At 39.5% G+C, this 19,816-nt stretch overlaps 1 protein-coding gene across 4 annotated transcripts in view; it reads right to left on the bottom strand.

Moving 5' to 3' along the window:
* The window catches only part of LOC117307207 (SLIT-ROBO Rho GTPase-activating protein 1-like), a 53,114-nt gene that overhangs the window by 19,551 nt on the left and 13,747 nt on the right, over positions 1-19,816 (bottom strand). For all 4 annotated transcript variants that reach the window (XM_033791886.1, XM_033791887.1, XM_033791890.1 and 1 more), the window contains exons 2-5: positions 17,112-17,289; positions 14,348-14,516; positions 8,054-8,116; positions 2,304-2,444 (exon numbers count right to left, since the gene is read on the bottom strand). In XM_033791886.1, the coding sequence (XP_033647777.1) occupies positions 2,304-2,444; positions 8,054-8,116; positions 14,348-14,516; positions 17,112-17,289 (551 nt within the window). The remainder of the gene's footprint in view (positions 1-2,303; positions 2,445-8,053; positions 8,117-14,347; positions 14,517-17,111; positions 17,290-19,816) is intronic.

A 19,816-nucleotide genomic window follows, 5' to 3' on the forward strand; every position in this document is an offset into this window, starting at 1 on the left:
GTTGAATCTTTTTGGTGTGGTTGACAAATTCAGCTTGTACCTCCCATTCAAATACATGTAGTCCAGACTACTATATATTCATTGTTGCTATTACACTTGGGATTGGCATTTGAAGACACAACCTTGAAAGGTGTAGAATCCCTCAGGTTTTTATTCCATTACCGTTCACACTAGAATACTGTGCAAAGACATATGCACATGTATGCACTTTAGTACAAACAACCTTGGTATTATATACTTTATCACGATTCTTACGTTTTATCGGACAGAAAATCAACTAGGCAATCGGATCATGCCATTTAACTACTTGTACAGCACCTTCATCACGAGTGGCGTTTTGTACAATGTCGAGGTCCCTGTCTACACCCGGAATATATAAGTATAAAACAGAGAACCAGACACCTGTCACTTTCAGAATTGGATAGAAAGTTTGACAAATTTTTCTTGCCTTTTTTTTTTTGTGTAAAATGTTAATCCTGAATTTTCACAAGTTGAAGATGTTTACGATGCAACTTGGAAAAAAACTCCAGGATAAGCTTGAATTTCCCTTTTCTAAAAAACAGTGATGTACATGTACCTAGTACCTCCCCTTTAACAAACACAGGACACACTCTTTGGAAAAGATCCATCGATGATTTGTTAATTTATGAATCTTGCAAAGCCCTCATGCCATTAACGTATTGAGCTAGGGGGAGGCATTTAAAGCAAAGACAAAATCTAGCGTACAAATACCTAACCTAATGTGCATGTAGGATGAACAACGCTGAAAAGCTATCGAGGGAAGGATGGGAGAAGTTGAATAAATTTTCCACTTGCACCACAAGAAGAAAGGTTGACAACTAAATATATCTTTGTGTTTTCTAACTTCCACAACAACAAACTACAAAGCAATATCAGAGCTTGTTTGAACTTGAAAGCTAAGGGGGTTTAACTCCCACTTAGTTCAGATCACCTTTGAGGTCACAATTTGCAAACCACAAGCAGATACCATATTCCAACCAGTCAATTTCCTAGGAATTAATTCTGCCCGCAGGACAAAAACAAGTTTACCATAAAGATAGGTACTACATGGAGGTTGTGTGTGACATTCTGTTGACCCTACCCACAAACAAACCCAATATCAAAACACAAGAGCTTTTATTAAGCTGCATAAATACAGTACAAAAGAGACCATTAGGGTAAAATGCAATTACTACTGGGCTTTTTTTTCATCGGTTCATGGTGAGTTCCACTCTGTAAATCTCCTCTCTCCTGTAAAGATCACACACTCTCCCTCAGGCAAAATCAGTTTTATAAACAAGGTCCTGATTATTCACTGAGACAACTTAGGAAATTGCCACCATGCCCCTGGTCATTGCCAGGGGTGCCCTTTGAAATGTTCTGATACATATTCCGATTTCCCTCCAGGTGCCCTTTACTATTAAGGAGAAACTGCCTTGCTCTTGACAACGAAGCATGAATAAGACATCCTTCTAATTGGATAACGATTCCCTCTTGGTGTGGAAATGGAGCTACCTGAATGCACAGACTGTTACATTTTAGAGATTTACAGACTCTCCACATAATCTCAAATGGATCTGAAGGTCTGGTCATAACAAGGGCCAGGTTTTTCTATCTCTGTGATCATGTTTGCCTCATTCTAGACAATCTGTAGGTGCAGGAAGATCATTAAAGAATCCAGAAATCAGGGAAATATCCTGACAAATCACAAGCCTGATGAAGTAAACATGAACCCAGCAGTGGATGCAAATTGAACTTTGAAAGGACTATTAATTTGTTTATACTTTGCAAAACTAAAAAGAGAGAAAATGGGATGAATCTATCCCTTGTTCTGTTCATGTAAAAAATAAACCAACCTTTCTTTGACTCTGATGGGATCGGTATTGGGTGTAAGATTGTAGGGCAGTGGGTTAATAGGAAACTGGCTAACATATTTGGGATAGACATTTAAAGGGTTGCTAGAGAGTAATGCCTAGAGGGGTAAGCTAGAGGGCTTAGGGGTTAATCAGTTTTTAGGAATGTTCCTTCTTTGTTCACCTGTACAGGTGTTATGTACATTTTAATATAAATAAAGGGATCATGTCAGCACATGAGACCATTGGGAGGGCCAGGTGGTGGGGCTATAGCAGGCCTGGAATTCCATCTTTAAAGGGCAAGGCCATTTTCATTACAAAGGGCACTTCCATTGAAAAAAGTCTATAGAAAACTTTTGAAGGGGGCACCAAGGCCAATGAGAGGGCAACAGAGGCCATCTGTGGCCTCCATTTAATTCCAGACTTGCTGTAGTCCTGTCAGTGTGTTACCTTTTCAAATTGTTTGTCCACGGTCTTGCTCTTTTTATGCGAGCCTTTCTCCTCCATCTTGATCTTCTCGTTCTCTGCTTGCCTGAATTTGGCCTCGCTGGACTTGTGCTCTGTGTGGGCATTGTGGTACGACTTGATGTCCTAGTGAAGCAACACAAAATGGTGAACGATTAGGTTTTATTACATTCAACAAAAAACAGAGCATTGAGGACTTCCGGAATTTCATTGATACTTAAGACAAGATAAGATAAGACAAGATAACCTTATCTTAAGATGGCCACTTTTTTAAAAGGGCGACTTTTCCATCGTACACAATATAATTGTTGGATACTGTGATGAGGTCCATGGTGTTTAGTACAGCCGAGGGGACAAATGGCTCCTTAGATGAAGACATGGGTGCCCTTTGCTTTTGACAGTGTACAAAACCCATGGACCCAATTACGGAGTGTGCAACAATTGTTTTGTTATACCATAGTAATTAACTCCTTTTCTTTGGAGATAATGTGTTGTCGTCTTGAAAAAAAAATTACTTTGAAACTGGCAAAGTAAAAAAAAAAAAAAGACAAACGGTGGCAAACTAATTGTAAATAACAGCAGCGGTCAATGACATAAACACACCTGAACTTAAATCAATTTACCTAGTACCAGCATAATTACAACCTCGTACCCAGGGCTATTTCTAGTAGTTTTGTACAAAGTGCTGGAAACAACCAACAGTGGGCCAATCACGGTAATGTACCTGTTGGGTACATCACTCATAGTCCACTGAGCCACGTTGTACATGTATCACATCATGTATAATTCTTAACTAATCAAAATCCACAATAATATACTACTGTGGTGTAACAATCGCTGTTGAGCAACATCATTTCCAAAAGTCTTCATTATCTACCAATCTATCAAGCCAAGACTCATCCCCTAAGTACCTAAAGCAGTTTGTTATCACCAAGCCAGTGCACCAATTATATTCAATTCATGCCCATTTTCTTGAGGTTCCATCTGCCAGGATGAAAGCTTTTGATGACAGAAGTTTCCGAGTTCCTCAATAATTTAAGGAGAGCAGTTTATAGCAGTCATAGCAGAACTGTGACTCTTATTGTTTTTTATGTTGCTTGTGCAATTCACGTTGTCACTGACTGTTTCTTTGTGTAACTCACTGTTTAAATATTTGTATCGACTGACTATTTGAAGCTTTTTAGTATTTGTACTTTTATAATTTAAATTGACATTTCACTAACTATAACCACTGTGCAAATCAGTCTTTACACTGAAAGAAAATGTTAATAAACCAATACTAATACCAGTAAACGACTCAACATGTATTCCGTAGCACATGTCTAGTCTGCTGTAAATTTATTTCATTTTATTATCTGAAAAGGAACCGTTTCATTAATCTTTCAGAGCGTCCATGACACTTGGGAAGTCATGCCGACAAGTGTAAAGCACACTAATTGAAAACCATGGACACAGATGGGAGATTCTGTGTTCAATGTCAAGTGTAGTTACAAAGTTCCTACCCACTGATCACAGATACTTCAACCACCTTCTACCTTGATCCCAAATCAAAGGTTCAAAACATTGATCAAGATGTTTGCTCAAAAAGCTGAAGCACTTTATAATAATAATAATAATAATAAGACTTGTAATGCGCACATATCCACCCTGCTGGGTGTTCAAGGCGCAGTAAAACCAAAACAAAAACAAAAACAAAACACAAAGAAAAACAGACACAACAAAATTAGTCATTGAAAACCTGTGACATAAGATAAGTTTTGAGAAGAGACTTGAATTTTGCGGTACAAACACAAGATCGAAGATTAAGTGGTAGAGAGTTCCAGATGCGTGGCGCGGCTGAAGAAAAAGACCTGTCACCCCATGAGTGTCGAGACTTGGGTTCAATGAGGAGAAGCATGGAACTTGATCGAAGATTCCTTGATGGAGTGTAAACTTGAAGCAGTTCAGAAATATAGTGGGGAGCCTTGCCATTTAGAGCTTTGTGGACAATGAGCATCAGCTTGAAGATGATTCGTTGAGAGATAGGGAGCCAGTGTAGTTGTTTCAGAATGGGGGTGATAGAACAGGATTTTCTAGACAGTGTCACAATGCGGGCAGCAGTATTTTGGAGCCGTTGAAGTCGGGAAATCTGGTTGTTAGGTAGACTGTATAGAAGAGCATTGCCGTTGTCAAGACGAGAAGTAACAAATGCGTGAATGACCTTTTCAGTGGCACTTTTATCCAAGTACTTGCGAATCTTACCTATATTCCTGATGTGATATGATGATAAACGAACAATATTGTTGATGTGTGGCTGAAGTGTCATCGATGAATAAAAAATAACCCCCAAGTTCCGAGCTTTTAGCGAGGGAGCTATCCGAGCATCACCGATGGAGATGTATGGCACTGAAACCTTAGTTAACTGTTGACGTGACCCAAATAAAAGGAACTCTGTCTTATCATCATTTAACTTCAGGAAGTTTTGTTGTGTCCAACGTCGAATCTCTTGGATGCATTTCTCAAGTCTTGCAATAGATGCATTGGCGTTTTCTTGAGAAGATTTAAACGTGATGTATAGCTGAGTGTCGTCTGCGTACACATGGTAATTCAGATTAAATTTGAGGATGATGTCACGAATCGGTAAAGTGTACAGCGTAAACCACTGCGGGCCGAGTACCGACCCCTGTGGCACAGAGTAGTTCAAAACAACAGGGTCGGATATCGCAGTGCCAATACATACATGCTGAGTTCTATTGTGGAGATACGATTTGCACCATGCTAGGGCTGTGTCCTCTATGCCAAGGTGATTCTGGAGCCGAGAGAGAAGGATGTTATGATCAACAGTGTCAAAAGTAGCACTCAGGTCTAGCAGGACTAGTGCTGTAAGGTTACCAATGTCCATAGAAGAGAGAATATCGTTGCTCACACGGACTAGTGCAGCCTCGGTCCCATGGAAAGGCTTGTATGCTGACTGGAACACGTCGGACAGGTTGAAAGTATGAATGTGATCAGAAATACGTGATGACACTACTCGTTCGATGACTTTTCCAAGATATTTTAAGTTTGCAACCGGTCTGTAGTTTTTAAATATCTCCTTGTCCAGGTTTGGTTTCTTGATGAGCGGCCTGATGTAGGAAACTTTGAGGCTATCGGGGAAACAACCGGAACTGAGAGATTCGTTTACAAGCTTAGTGATGTAGGGTACAAATATATCAATGTTTTGCTTTATCATGGATGTTGATACTGGATCCAGCTCACAGGATTTTGAAGGAGATTTCATAATAACCCTTTGAATCTCAGCAACAGTGGCAGGCTCAAACACAGATAGTCTACACTCTGGTTGAAGATGTGGCAATGTCTGCGGCACGTTGTAAGGGACTGATGAAAATGATGAGCGGATGTCTGAAATCTTGGTGACAAAGAATTTCTGGAACTCGTTTGCTAAGTCCTGGTTATTGTAGGTGGATGGAAGGACAGGGGTTTTGGGTTTGAGCAACAACTCACCAATTATCTTGAAGAGCTTCTTTTGATCTCCTGAGGATTCTTGTACTTGAGATGAATAATGGATGATCTTTGCCTGGTTGATCAAATTCCTAACTACTTTACATTGGTTGCGATATTCTTGTCGTTGTGTTGCCAATTTGCCATTTTTCCGCCACTTCCGCTCCAGTTGACGACAGATCTTTCTCGCTGTACGAATATCATCATTGAACCAGGAGACTTCAGTTCGGACCTTGACTGATCTCGTTTTCCAAGGTGCGTATTTATCCAAGATGTCACTGACTGTACTCTCATATTGGCTGACATAGGAATCCAAGCAGTCATGATCAACTTCTAGATTTGCTAAATGAGTGCCTATGTCGTGGAACACTTCGGGAGAATTCACATGTTTCCATTGTCGGCTCTTTATAGTGACGGTTGGGACTTTGGGCTTGCACAGACTCAAGTTACACATGACTGCATAATGGTCAGATAATCCAGGTAGAATAATAAAGTTTGAGGCAATTGGTGGGGAGATTTCACGAGTTATGACAAGATCCAAGCAATGACCGAGACGATGAGTTGGCTCCTTGATTATGCACTACAAAGTATAGCCAAAGCACAGCTAGAAAAGCTTCAGGCATAGCTCTCTATGGTCTCTATGGGGGTGCTGACCATTCTTGTGTTTACAAAACATTTACCACTATTTTGCCTGGGCAGCCTCCAGTATCACATGAGATTGGGTTTGCACAAATGGAAACATTAAACCTAATTAGGTTTTATTTTTTAAAGAATACATACTTTGTGTTTTGGGTTACCCTTGTCAGTGAATGAATTAAGAGGACCTTAGCAGCTGAAGGAAGAGTGCCTAGAGAGGTTTAGGGTACAATATTTACAATGTCAGATACATGTAGAGCCAAGCAGATCTGAGATTTAACAGAATTCTTCAGCTTGCCAATGTAGCTGCAATGTATCACATAGCCAAGCACTAGAAAGCCAGGTGACCCATCAGTAGTATTAATAACACTGGGTCTAGTTTCCTTTGTTATGATTTATGAATAACCAGCCCAGGGCTTTATGAACATCTACCAGCTGCTTGTGATTGTTACCAGCTTGAGTAAGATGTAATCTTACACCTCACTGTCCTTGTCTACATACACAACTGATTAAACCTATTTGATCATCTATGTATTAAAACACTTCTGGATATTGTCCTTTATTGAGTAAACCAAGCCAGGCTGCTTCACTTCATACACAGTTCTGTGTTTGTGCACTGAGACTAGAGGGAACAGCAGCAGGGATTGAATTTTACAGGACTGCAGCCGGAGGTCAGTGATTTTAGCATCAGAATAGACAAGTCTGGCTGTCTCGTTTTTTCAATTGAACAAAGTATCTTCACAAACAGATCTCAATTTTGTCTTAATTTTTTTTTGTTTTAAGACTCAATTCACCTGACATAATCCACATAATAATCTCTGACATTATTGCCTTACACTGGCTGACCTGGCTGACCCAACTGACCTGACTGACCAGACCAAATGACTCACCTGACCAACTGAACGACCTCACAGACTGACTGGCTGACCTGAATGACCTGACGACTGACCTGGACAACTGACCCTGCTGACTGACCTGGCCTGGCCAACTGACCTGACAACTGACCTGGCCAACAGACCTGGCCAACTGGCTGACCTGGACGACTGACCAGGCTGACTGGACTGACCTGGACGACTGGCCTGGTCAACTAACCTGACTACTGACCTGGACGACTGACCTGGCCAACTGACCTGAAAACTGACCTGGACGACTGGCTGACCTGGATGACTGACCTGGCCGATTGGACTGACCTGGACGACTGACCTGGCCGACTGGACTGACCTGGACGACTGACCTGGCCAACTAATCTGGCCGACTGACTTTAGATGTGCTATGTTTTTTACAACTATACCTAAAGCTATGAAATTTGCAGGGCAGTATGCCCGCAATTCTTGTTTTGCACAACTATAGTTAAAAGGAGTGATGCCAAAATCGAATAATTCAAAGGCTATCTGACCCATGAAGTCCCTCTTGAATCGCAATTTCAATTGCAGAACTGTCCATTGCGCCAGAGAGTGGCTCTACTCTGTACTTCTAATTATATACCCACTTGAAATTATCAGCTACTATTGCTTCCCAACTTCCTAGCTGTGTAATTACAGGAGATTAACATTTCATTTAGTTGGAGACGGTTATTTATAAAACTTAAAATAAAACCAAAGCAGGAAATGAAAACTTACTGCATAAAGTTCATTCATGACTCGCAGGAGCTCTGTGTGTACTTCAGCCATCATCTCCCGACTCTGTAGAGACAAAAACACAATCCAGGAATTCAGATTTAAAAACAATTGAAAGGAAATCTAACAAGGCAGGATAACAACAGGAGACTTGGAAGAACACAAATGGAAATAAGATTCAGTGGTGGTTCTGAACCCATCCCTATGCACAATAGTGCACAGGTATGACCTTGGACACATTTTTTAAGCGGCATCACAGCCAAGACCAGGGCAACATCTGTCCTCATCAAGGTGCTGAATGTGATGTGTTCTTAACTGGAAATGCAATTTTACTATGCAGATATTATCTGCAAACTACATGTATGCAGATGCTTTTCTGCCATTTTTTTTTATCCATTGAAAACTGATATTGACATCTCAGTTTGTCTGCTGTTTCATTGTTGGGAATTGTTTGTATTCAGTTGTTAACTGACTGGCTACATTTGACGAAACAAATTTGGGTGAACAAAGGGAACTATTGACTAGGACAGGATTTGCTGTCCCCAAAAAAAAAACAAGGGGGGTTCTTTAATCTGAATGTTGTTTCTTCTTCTTTCAAACTCATTTTAAACAGTCTGGATACAGACCTTATGGGGAAAACCAACATACATTGTATAGTCAGTAAATCAGTGTGAACAGTTAAAGTTCAGCTGTAGTTGGCTTCACAGCATGCTCAGGGGAAGTAATTCAATGTACATGTCATCAGAACACACATCTGATATCATAGGAGGAAGTATGCAAGCTTGAATACATTGCAACCCAGCACCCTAAATCAGCGTTCTCCCTGTGGTCTGCTGCCAAATGCCAGTTAAATCACTTAAGGACCAGTCAACATTCTCTGAAAGTGGTCCAGCCGGATAGTTCAGTGTTGAACAGCATCCCTATGAAATACGGACTAGTGAAAAAGCTGGCGGACCACTGAAACAGCAAGCTAACTAGTCCTGATGGCTAGTCCGTTACTGCATGTTACTGGCAAACCCTTTAAAGGGTACACCATTAATGCTTTGCTTATCACTGTTTTCCTTCCTCTGCATTACAACCATATGCACCGTTCAGAAAATTACAAAGTGGCATCTTGCCAAGGTGAAACCATCTACAGCAGCAATGAACAAATTCCCTTGAATAGCACAGCAAAAAACTACACAAAATGTTTTAGTTGCTACTCACAAATTTGGGAAATATTCAACTGAAGCCTGGATGTAAATATCACAAATGATACTGGCATGAAATTTCAAGAACAAGGACTGAAACTTGAAAGCAAAACTTCGACTAGAAACAAAAGTTTCTGTTTCTTTTACCTTCTCATTTTGAAAGTAAAAGCTGCGATAATATTGGTGTATAATTTATACACTTTGGGAGATTTCCTGGCTACCTTTAGAAAGATGTAAAACTTTAGGAGCAAAATGTATAGATCAGGGTGTAATAACATGTGCACAGTTATTATTGCCAGGTTACATACTGTATGTACATGTATGCAAACTTGAATCTTCAATTCTGATTGTGGTCGATCAGTAGAGTGTAACATAAAAAGGCCCATGTTAAACCAAGTGCTATTTTGCAATATTTAAAGCTTCACGCCAAGTTTCATTAGTTAAATAAAAAATACACGCAAATTGAAACATGGAGAGAACCCCCCAGACCCCTTCCCCTAACCCCCCCCCAAAAAAAAAAAAAAACACAACAACAAAAAACCCAACAAACCAGCAGAGTTTAAAATTTTTAGAGGGGGATTTGCATAAGGAATAGTTGCAGACATGATACTCTAGAACTTGACTCAAACTGGGAATCAGACTCAATTGACCTGAATTGCACTCAAGACTCGGCCCAAGACTCAACATTCATTACATTGCATCATACTGACTCAACTACAACTCTGTCATGCAGCACATCTTTCGTATACAAGAGTCAGATGTGTATGTACTTGAAGTTGTACCCACATTACAAGTCATTGGAGGGATACTATGTACGGATTGGATTGTAATTTTACATATCATTGATGATGCATGATACGTGTATCAAGTCAAATTGTAAATTAGTATCCTGTTCATAACTAATCAAGTTAGCTCGGTTCATAGAGCAGGTCAATAACAATATTGCATTGCAAACGCTCATTATTATGTTTCATGCGGCGATGCCATTGAACCCAAGCAAACACAAACGAAAAAATATCTTGAAGTACATTATGCAGTGAATTGAACTAGTATGTATGAACATCCATTCAGCTGCTGGACTGTGATAAATGATGCATGATTCTGTTGTAGACATTTGAAAGGAAGACTGCATCGGTAGTTTCAAGTCCGAGTCTAAAGACCCACAAGAGCTTTTTGTCAATGATATTACACATTGTATTTTATCATACAATATTAATGTGACTCCTATAAGCTTGGGCGATATCACGATATTATCGAATATCGCGATATTAATTTGGGAACGATTTCGATATCTTATGGATTTGGTTTTAATCGAAATATCGATATATCGCGATATATCGCGATATCGATTAAATATCGCGATGTATTTGCTAGCTGAGACATCTTGCACCCCATAGGTTTGGAGTAAAACCAGAAGAATAGGTCATTAGAACACCTCTCTTATGCTATGACTGTCTCTTCTACAACTTTCACTTGGAGTTTAAAGACTGATGATGTCAAATTTAATTAATCGCGATTATATCGAATATCGCGATATAATGTCGGCAATATATCGTTAATTAAAGAGATCGATATCGCCCAAGCTTAGACTCCTACTGGCTTGGATGTGCAGCTAACACTCATGTGGCTGACACTAGTGTGGCTGACACTGGTGTAGCTGACACTAGTATGGCTGACGATTGTGTAGCTGACTGGCTGTATTGCAGTATGCAATATTGTATTGCAATATTGTAGTGTGGCTGACAATAGTGTGGCTGATGCTAGTGTGGCTGACACTAATGTGGCCGACACTACCAAGGCTGACTCTTTAGTGGCTGACACTAGTGCGGCTGACACTAGTGTAGCTGACACTAGTATGGCTGACGATTGTGTGGCTGACTGGCTGACAATAGTGCAGAATGCAATATTGTATTGCAATATTGTAGTGTGGCTGACATTAGTGTGGCTGACACTACTGTGGCTGACTCTTTAGTGGCTGACACTACTGTGGCTGACACAAGTGTAGCAGACACTAGTGTGGCTGATGTGTCTGTGGCTGACACGTGTGTGGCTGACTCTTGTGTGGCTGACACGACTGTGGCTAACACTAGTGTGTCTGATTTATACTGGTGGAGCTACCAGTATGTACGATTATTTTCTTTATCGGGGGAGTGAGGATGGGTGCTTCAGCTTTAAAATCTTTAAAATCGTTTTAAGCTTTAAAATTATTTGTAATTTATACAATTATTCATTTTGGAACAATTTACACCACATGTACAAAGTACACTATAAATAAAAAACCTGGAACATTTCCTCGTACAGAGATTTCATCTTGTAGCAAAGAAGTTTAGAACCTTCAAATGACACCCAAGTTTCACCCAATTGGCAAAGCATTAAATGACTCTTTCGAAACAAGGAAACTGTTTTCTAAATGCTCATGGCGACGATCAGTACCATAATTATTCTCTCACTGGATGTATTGTATGGTGTTTAGAATGCAGGGTACTGATAGATTACAGCAGGCACGTTAAAGAACTTGCAGCCCACATGTACAAATAAAAGTAATTGTAAGGTCCACACAGGTTAAACCACCTGCCAATGTCTTCTAGAGAATGGAGTCGCTCTTTTCAAGAATGTATCATGGATGGGAACAGCATGGTCAATATTCTCTACCCCTCCCCCTCCCATTCCCAAACTAAATAATGGGAAATTGACAAATAATGTTTTACATTTTGTGATTTGTATAATTTTGCCTTAATGTTGTTGACCCACCCACTCAAATACATGTTAAAATCAAGTGTTTTTCCCTGTTTGTTTAAATTGAAAACTAAATGGTTGAAGAAAAATATTAACATATAATCCACTGGTAAAAAAATCATACTATATGGCACCAAAATTGTAAAAATTAATTAAGAAATTATTAATTTGTTTAATTTACACACAATGCAATTTCCCTGGTTTAAATATTATTCTTTATTTCCTATTTCGTTATAAACACCCCCAAAAAAGTCCTTTCTACAATAATATTCTAGTAGTACTCAAATAAATGAGTTTTGAATGCGTTGCAAATTGTTTAAATTTTTACCCAATTATTCCTTTTTTCTATTAATTTTTGACCGGATGGTCGTTTATCACTGAAGGTAGCCGATGCCACAGATGTGGCGCCAACGTTGGCTGCGTTTCTGCATCTGAATAAAACAGCACAATCCACCCAACTGTATCTGACTGCACTTTGATTATCAACAAGAGCCGCTGACGACGTGGAATGAGTCATTCCATGCAGGGTCTGCCCATTACTCAAAGATCTGTTTATATCCCATTGACTCATTCCTTTCCTCAGACGGCGATTCCACGCTGCGATGATGCTAATCTGTCAAATTATTCCCATTGTCCCAAATAATCAACATGTCAACATTTCAACAGGCTTGTATTCATATCTTTTGACGAATTGGACTTTTAGAAAGCCCAATAAATATATATAAAAACCATTTCCGTGCATCGTTTGTAATTTGCTGTGCTCCCCAATGCGGTGTTTCGAGTCTGTGACAATGCGGCGGCTGCAGATGTTGTTAGATTAAATGCAAATAACCCAAGGCTGGATTGTGTATATCCAGCAATGCCTGGAGTAAGAAAGAAAGTCTTACCCGTGCACATCCTTTTGAGGTTAGAGAAACACAATTCAGATACTGTAACATAATTAGACTCGACCACTATTTACTAGAACCCCCTGGGTAAAACGATTGTATTTTGCGCTCTACGGCAAACCTTCAAGCCAAACGATAAACTACACATAGGACACAGGCAGCGGGCAGTTGACCATAACTAATGTGGCCAGGATACCAATTCAATCCACCAAGGTTCCTGTAGAGATGAATGCCTTTTTAGTTTTATGACAAATTGCCCAGCACGGGCCAAAAGGGCGTTCAAGGTGAAAGATACAAGAAAAATCAAGACAATTTTAAAGAGTCAAGAGATCTGTTAACGTTTCGTTTAAACTAGGAATAGATTGCAAGTTGGTAGAAAGCAAGATACAGGTGAGGAATTCTAAAATGCAGCAGTATGTGGGAAGCTATTGAATATCTCACTGTATTGGCCTTTACAGAAGATGCCAAGTGAAGGCTTGAGTGATTTGGAATTTTTCCATCTGCTCATTGTAGCATGAGGATTTTGCACGTTCCGAGCACAACCTTTGTAAAGTGCAGACCGCCACATTTCAAATGCAGGCTTGATACTTTGTTCTAGTCGGGGCAAGGCAGTCTTTCCTAACTGAAGGCACCTTTCTATGTTAGAAATGTAATCTGGAACAGGTCAAAGGGCACCAAGGCAATGGCCTAGAGCATTGAGACATTGCGTCCAGTGCCTCAGTGAAGTATCAAGAGAGCTACCAAAGAAAGGATGCTGGGTCCATCTCAAATTAACAAACTAACAAAAGATGACCGAAGTAGAAAGTACAAAGCTTTATCAAACAGTATTCATGTTACATCCCATTCATGATGTGATTTTCTTTTTTTAGGAAACTGTGGAGAGGTGTGTCATTATATACTGCCGAAAGGAAAGTGTAGAGATGAATCAGATGATCACCACACCCAGCTATTGTATGACAATTTGATATACAATCTGCTCATCAAACAGCTCTTTATTTGTACCGTTTTGTCGTACAGAAGGTTTAGCAGCTGATGACATAGGAATCAATAAATGTGGATTACATTACATGTAGAAAAGGTGACTAGATGGAGAGAAATATGAGACAATGGCCACCAAGTTAGAAACAAGTATATGACACTGGGGAGGAGAGGTAGTACAATGTTGGACGTATACCAGCACTTCAGGAAAGTGTAAGGATGAAAGAAAGAAAAAATGTGTCACAAACAAATCGTGGTGAATTATTCCTCACAGATCAACATGTTGTATGACATCAACGCACTTTTGCGCTGTGTTTGGTTTTTGAACTTTTTGTGGTTTTCGTTGTCAGTTCCTTCATAGTCATTACAGAAACCTAAGAATGAAAGTGCCTCCACACAGAGTCAAGAAGTTCACAACCTTTACTTTTCAAATAAAGCTTTCAAATGTCAGTTAAACTAAGTTCTAAGCAAAAAGGACTTCCTACTCCTAATTCCTAGCAACCCACCTTTTTGTAGACGTTATCAAGCCCCTCTCGGATGGTCCCAAAGTTGTTTGAAAGATTGTAGTTTAGACATTGGCTGAGTGTTGCATGCTGCTTGTATTGACTCCTTGTCATGTCTACCAGAGTGTTCCAGCATGTTGTGGTTGATGGGATCAAGCCATCTTTGTCTTTCCTAAAAACAGATGGAGATAAATCTCAAAGTTAATAACAATAATAACAACAACAATAGTGGCTTCTTGAAGAGCTCTAATGCATCACTTGTTGATGCGTATAGCGCTCCCAACATTAATAACACTAGTCACTGGGACATTCATTCCTTAAAGCATCTCATCTTGAGCATGTGCTGCCAAAAGTGTCATGAACAAGATTTGAACCCATATCCGATGACTTAGCCACCTGGGCCCAATTTCATAGAGTGGGACATCAGTTGCAACAGTGTAAACTTCATGAAATGTTGGCAGGTAACCTGTTTCTGCTTAGCAAGAGTTGTCTATGCTTAGCAGTTTTATGTGCTTACAGGCTTAATGAGATTGGGTCCAGAATATTAAAAGTTTTGTTAATGTACCATAATGACTATCTTAAAAAAAAGGTTCACACATGTGTAATTGTATGATTTGTGACATCTAGAGACCTACACATTATAAGACATTATAAGAAGTAAGATCGGGATTTGGTTTAGAATTTACTTGAACAGTGTTCTTCAGTTTTCTATATGGCACTGAAAAGGAGGAAATGAGCTGAAGATTAGCAGAAAAGTTGCACGCCTACCCTTTAAAACACATTTCCATGACTCGTGTCACAGGACAATTGCTTGATTTATTTCCCAATGGGGCAAAGGCACATATTACTTCCTTCTAAAGCTTTGAAATACATGTCATGCTGAAGTTTGAGATGAGTGAATGATATCTGTGAATCCTCTATCAATGCATAAACCTATTAAAAGGTTTTAAAGACTTTTTCCTTGAAATGTTTGGTGAACTCATTGCAACCAATGTACAGTTCGGAAAGAGTATACTCCATTCAAATATTGGATGCATTTGAATGTACATGTAATCACAATGCCAAATTTTGATCTTCCATTTCAAAATATTGGTGAGAAAAGTATCGGCACCTACTGTCCGATGCACATAGCCAAAGCTATAGAGCAGAATGGGGGGGGGGGGTTTATAGCAGTGTCACTTTCAAATCTTCCGAGATTAAGAGGAAATGCAATTGTATGGCTTCCCGTTCTGTGTGTACATTGTAACATGACACTGTAAGAATTCATACACTGTTTTATGAAATTCAAACAGTTCCGATTTCTTGAACAATACGGGTGATCCGCAATACAGAAGAGGCAAATTCATGCACAGCATCATTGGAAAGAGGTGATACTTTTTACTCATCTTAAAGTGCCGCTCCAAACGGATCATTTGTGGTTTGCATAGCGTCATAGATGTACTTGTCTGTGTTTACAGAATAAGACATGTAGGTAGGATGGTATTTTTGTGGGTCTGGTTGATGTTTGTCACATCCATACATTTACCACAAACTGCCTGTCTGATAGTGACCTGCGAGTGTGATAAATTTCAGGTGAAAGCTTTGTGGTGGAAATAGATTTTCTGTATGTTCTGGGGTGAACTACAGATCATGAAATACATTCGTGTACTATATGTAGTATCAACCTTACGCCTAAAATCAACAGTTCATTTCTGTTCACGATAACATCAGTCCGCTCTTGTTATACACAGAGAACTGTTAAAGAGAGGTTAGACTGCTTTCCAATTCCTTGTTTTGCTGTCCTCTTACAACAAGATTCATTCTGTTATAAAGAAGTAAGTTGACCAGTCCCGGCAGGAGTCCCAAAGAGTACATTCTGAAGTCCTGAATCTCATTTGTGCTTTGTGCTTGTTTCACTGTCCACTAAAGAATGTTTCGTTTTAAAGAAGCAAATTGGCCAGTCCTAGTGATTATGTTATATGGAAAGTTAACTCTACGCTGTACCTTTAAGTTCACCTCAACCTTTACCAAACATCAGTTTTTTTATCTTATAAAAAACCCATTAACAATAACCTACAGTAAACTGTTCTTCATGCCTTAAGCCACACAACAGGGAATTTGGTATGTTTTCAACCCAACCTTTACACCCAACAACACTGTATCATGTTTAAAAGGCTCTACCCCCAACCTTTATACCCAAAGAAAGGGCAGGCATTTTACCCACTACAAATATGGATGTGCACATCACGTGCTACCTGCTGAGAAGTGTCACATCCAATGAATGAATAGTCCGTGCATACAAGCAGAGAGTTCGCTCCGGCTGTCCTTACACGCCGTGTTTGCACAGGAAAGCCCTTTTATGGCTACACGATACAAGAGAAAATAAAACCCACTCAGGCAGAAGGATTCTCAGTGCATCAATACTTTTTTTTTTTTAAGGTAAAAATTGTAAGCCAGGAATATTAATTGACTCAAAAAGTAATGTGATGACTGTGATAATAGTATAGTGCTTATTTATGGCATTTTCAAGGCCTCAACTTTCATCTTTGTAAGGGAACCACCATTTTTAATTTGCTAAATGGCATTTTATTTGGAAATCTTATAACTTTTGAAGAGGGACCAAGTCCAAGACCAGGGCAACAGAGGCGATGGCCTCCATGTAATTCCAGGCCTGCATCATTGTCTCGTCTCTAGTAAGAAATACATACCGCATGCATATATCACTCAATAAGGGAGTTTTAGTCTAACTTTAACATCATTGATTTAGAAAACATCAAAACAAACTTACTGTACGGCTTTCTGTCTCCTTGTCAGTCGTTCGTGGAGTCGTTCAAGGTTCTTGGCATATTCCATCTCCACCTCAGCACGTTGCTTGAAGTATTCCTGGAAGTCTTGGAGTTGTTCCCGTTGGGCGTCATAACGATTATCTAACGATCTCAGTTGGTCGGTTAGTCTCTGACGAATATCTGCAAGAAGATGAAACCATATTTCTATGAAATAGGTAGTTGCTAGACTTGACTCATGAGGCAATTTCTGTAGGAATGTGTTGTCAGTTGCTCTGGTTCCTCGGAATGGTTGCATTTCATTTCTCATTCAGGCAGTTTGTGAATGTGGTAGCTGTGTCAAGCAGTATTCGTCAATTATTTTGTCAATTTATCAGACTCAAAAGAAATACTGAAACCTACTACATGTACATGTAGAATCGAAAAGCTGTTCCCATCTGTTGTAGAGTACCATAGACCTTGGTTGCCTGATTGAAATACACAAATTTTCTCAAGTGTTCTAAACATCTCAGTTTCTTTCCTACAATGTCTGGGAAGCCATTCAAGTTAAATGGCAAAGGTTCAGAATTATTTTACAAAGTTTGAGAAAAATAACAAACATTGACAAACAAGTTTGTCATTTTTATTTGAAAAAGTAGCCACTTTGAAAAAAAAAATCAAATGGTCCAGACCCTTGACGCCATTATGGAGGTCAAACATTGGAAACGTGACTGACTGCATGCGCTACATTTCAGCCAATGAAAGGTCTTACTTTGACCTGATGAAGGCGCTTTATCATGCATCTAGGGTGATGGGTGCTACCACACATTTTACCATATTTAAGCCAGCAATGTGTTTGAGAGCCTCGTGGAAGCATTATACTTTGAATTCTGACACACCATCTTTTCATTTTCATAGCAAGTGTAGGCATAGAATTCACAGTTTTTTTAATTTTCTTTTTTATTTACAGTAAATTTTGACACATATAAACTTGGATATACCCCAGTACCACTGATTTTAAAACCCATGTATAGGCCTAACAACCCTGTTTACTTCCTCCATGGTTTTAGTGGTCCTGAATATAAGACTACTACACCAATCAGCCGTGATTGAACACAGAACGAACATGTCAACACACGACAAGTATTAAAATCACAAGCCAGAATCCAAGCAAATTAAGGCGCCGAGAATATGCCATATCGCAATCATCACCAGCCAATTGCATCAACACTAGATACAGTAAGCCTGGTAAATGTCCAACATGTACGTATACAGTGTATACATGTAATCAAATGCAACCAGACAACGTGCCAAGCATGCCTCACTATCTCTGAAACAAGCAAATCAATTTTTGTTCCACTTGCACACTGTATTTTGATTTGTTTATTTTTTAACTTTTTGTCCCTGAACATTGGAGAGTGCTTTAATCTATCGCACTGAATACATCCCATAGACTGCAGTAATCATATCTACATGTAGGAGTTAAAGTTTGGAGTACAGGTGTACTTAAAGCTAACTGTGTAACATTACAATCATCTATCATGTCTAGCGTAGGGTTTGGTTACAGTACTTCTATTTCAACTTAATCAAAAACACTAAAAAGGCCAACTCCTTCAATATCCAACAATGTACTTGCTAAAACGAAAGAATTAGGACTTGGGCAATCAGTCATCTTTAATCTGGCTTTAAATTAGGGTTTTTGGTCTTATTAAAACTTTCTGCTAAGATATTTTTTTTTTTTACATGTATATTGTAAGATAGGATGTGCATCAAAATGTTTTCAACTACATCTGCATCCCTATCTAATCACACAAGCCTGCAATACTACACCTACATACATTGTGTAATGTGCATTTCACATGATTTATGACTTAAATGCCCCAGCCAGGTTAAACGAAGATGGGTCCCTGGATACAGATATCACATTGACTGATGATACATTTGTCTCAATATGGAAAACGACAGTGTATGCCTAGCATTTCAAAGAGGTCAATGAAGTCTTGCTTACTGTTTTCTTGGTACTAACAAGTATTCATCAAGTTGATGCCCCTTAAAAAGTTTCCGCACATCACAAACATTGTTAGTGAAAGTGCCCCATTTAAATTTGATAGAGAGTGCCCATTCAAACATGAAATTCCCTTTCTGAGAGAGTGACTGCCACTGCCAGTAATATGCAGGGGCCAGATGGCCCACTGCACTTTCGCAGTGCATTGTGAGAACTGAAACTACTGTACATGTCCCAAAACCAGCGACAAAAATACGAAAGAAAACGAGCGTGACCAAATACACAAATACTGTATAATCTCATGGAAAAGGCTAAATGTTTTATGTACCTGTATGTACATCGTCATCATCTTTCGTCTTCCTATAGGACTACTGTGTAGCTGAGTAAACTTGCACATCCCACAAACATTGGGGTGAACCTCTTCTCTTAACGACACACCCAGAAAACACAAAGTACTGGGTTCTCTCACCAGCAGTACACAGCACACAGGACCTACATACATCCCATCCAAAGGACGAAGTGTCTTGCTTATGGACAAAAGTGTCACGACCGGGACTCAAACCGGGACTCGAACCAACACTCTGCTGATCGGAAACACTACAGCTTGAGACTGGTGCGCCTGACCGCTCGAGATGACACACTATGTATCAGCGTGTACAATAAATGTTATGGTTAATGTAAATTAAACACATTACCAAGGAAATACAGTAATGGCGACCTTAATTT

This window comes from Asterias rubens, chromosome 2 (assembly GCF_902459465.1).
Source record: "Asterias rubens chromosome 2, eAstRub1.3, whole genome shotgun sequence".
Taxonomy (NCBI): domain Eukaryota; kingdom Metazoa; phylum Echinodermata; class Asteroidea; order Forcipulatida; family Asteriidae; genus Asterias; species Asterias rubens.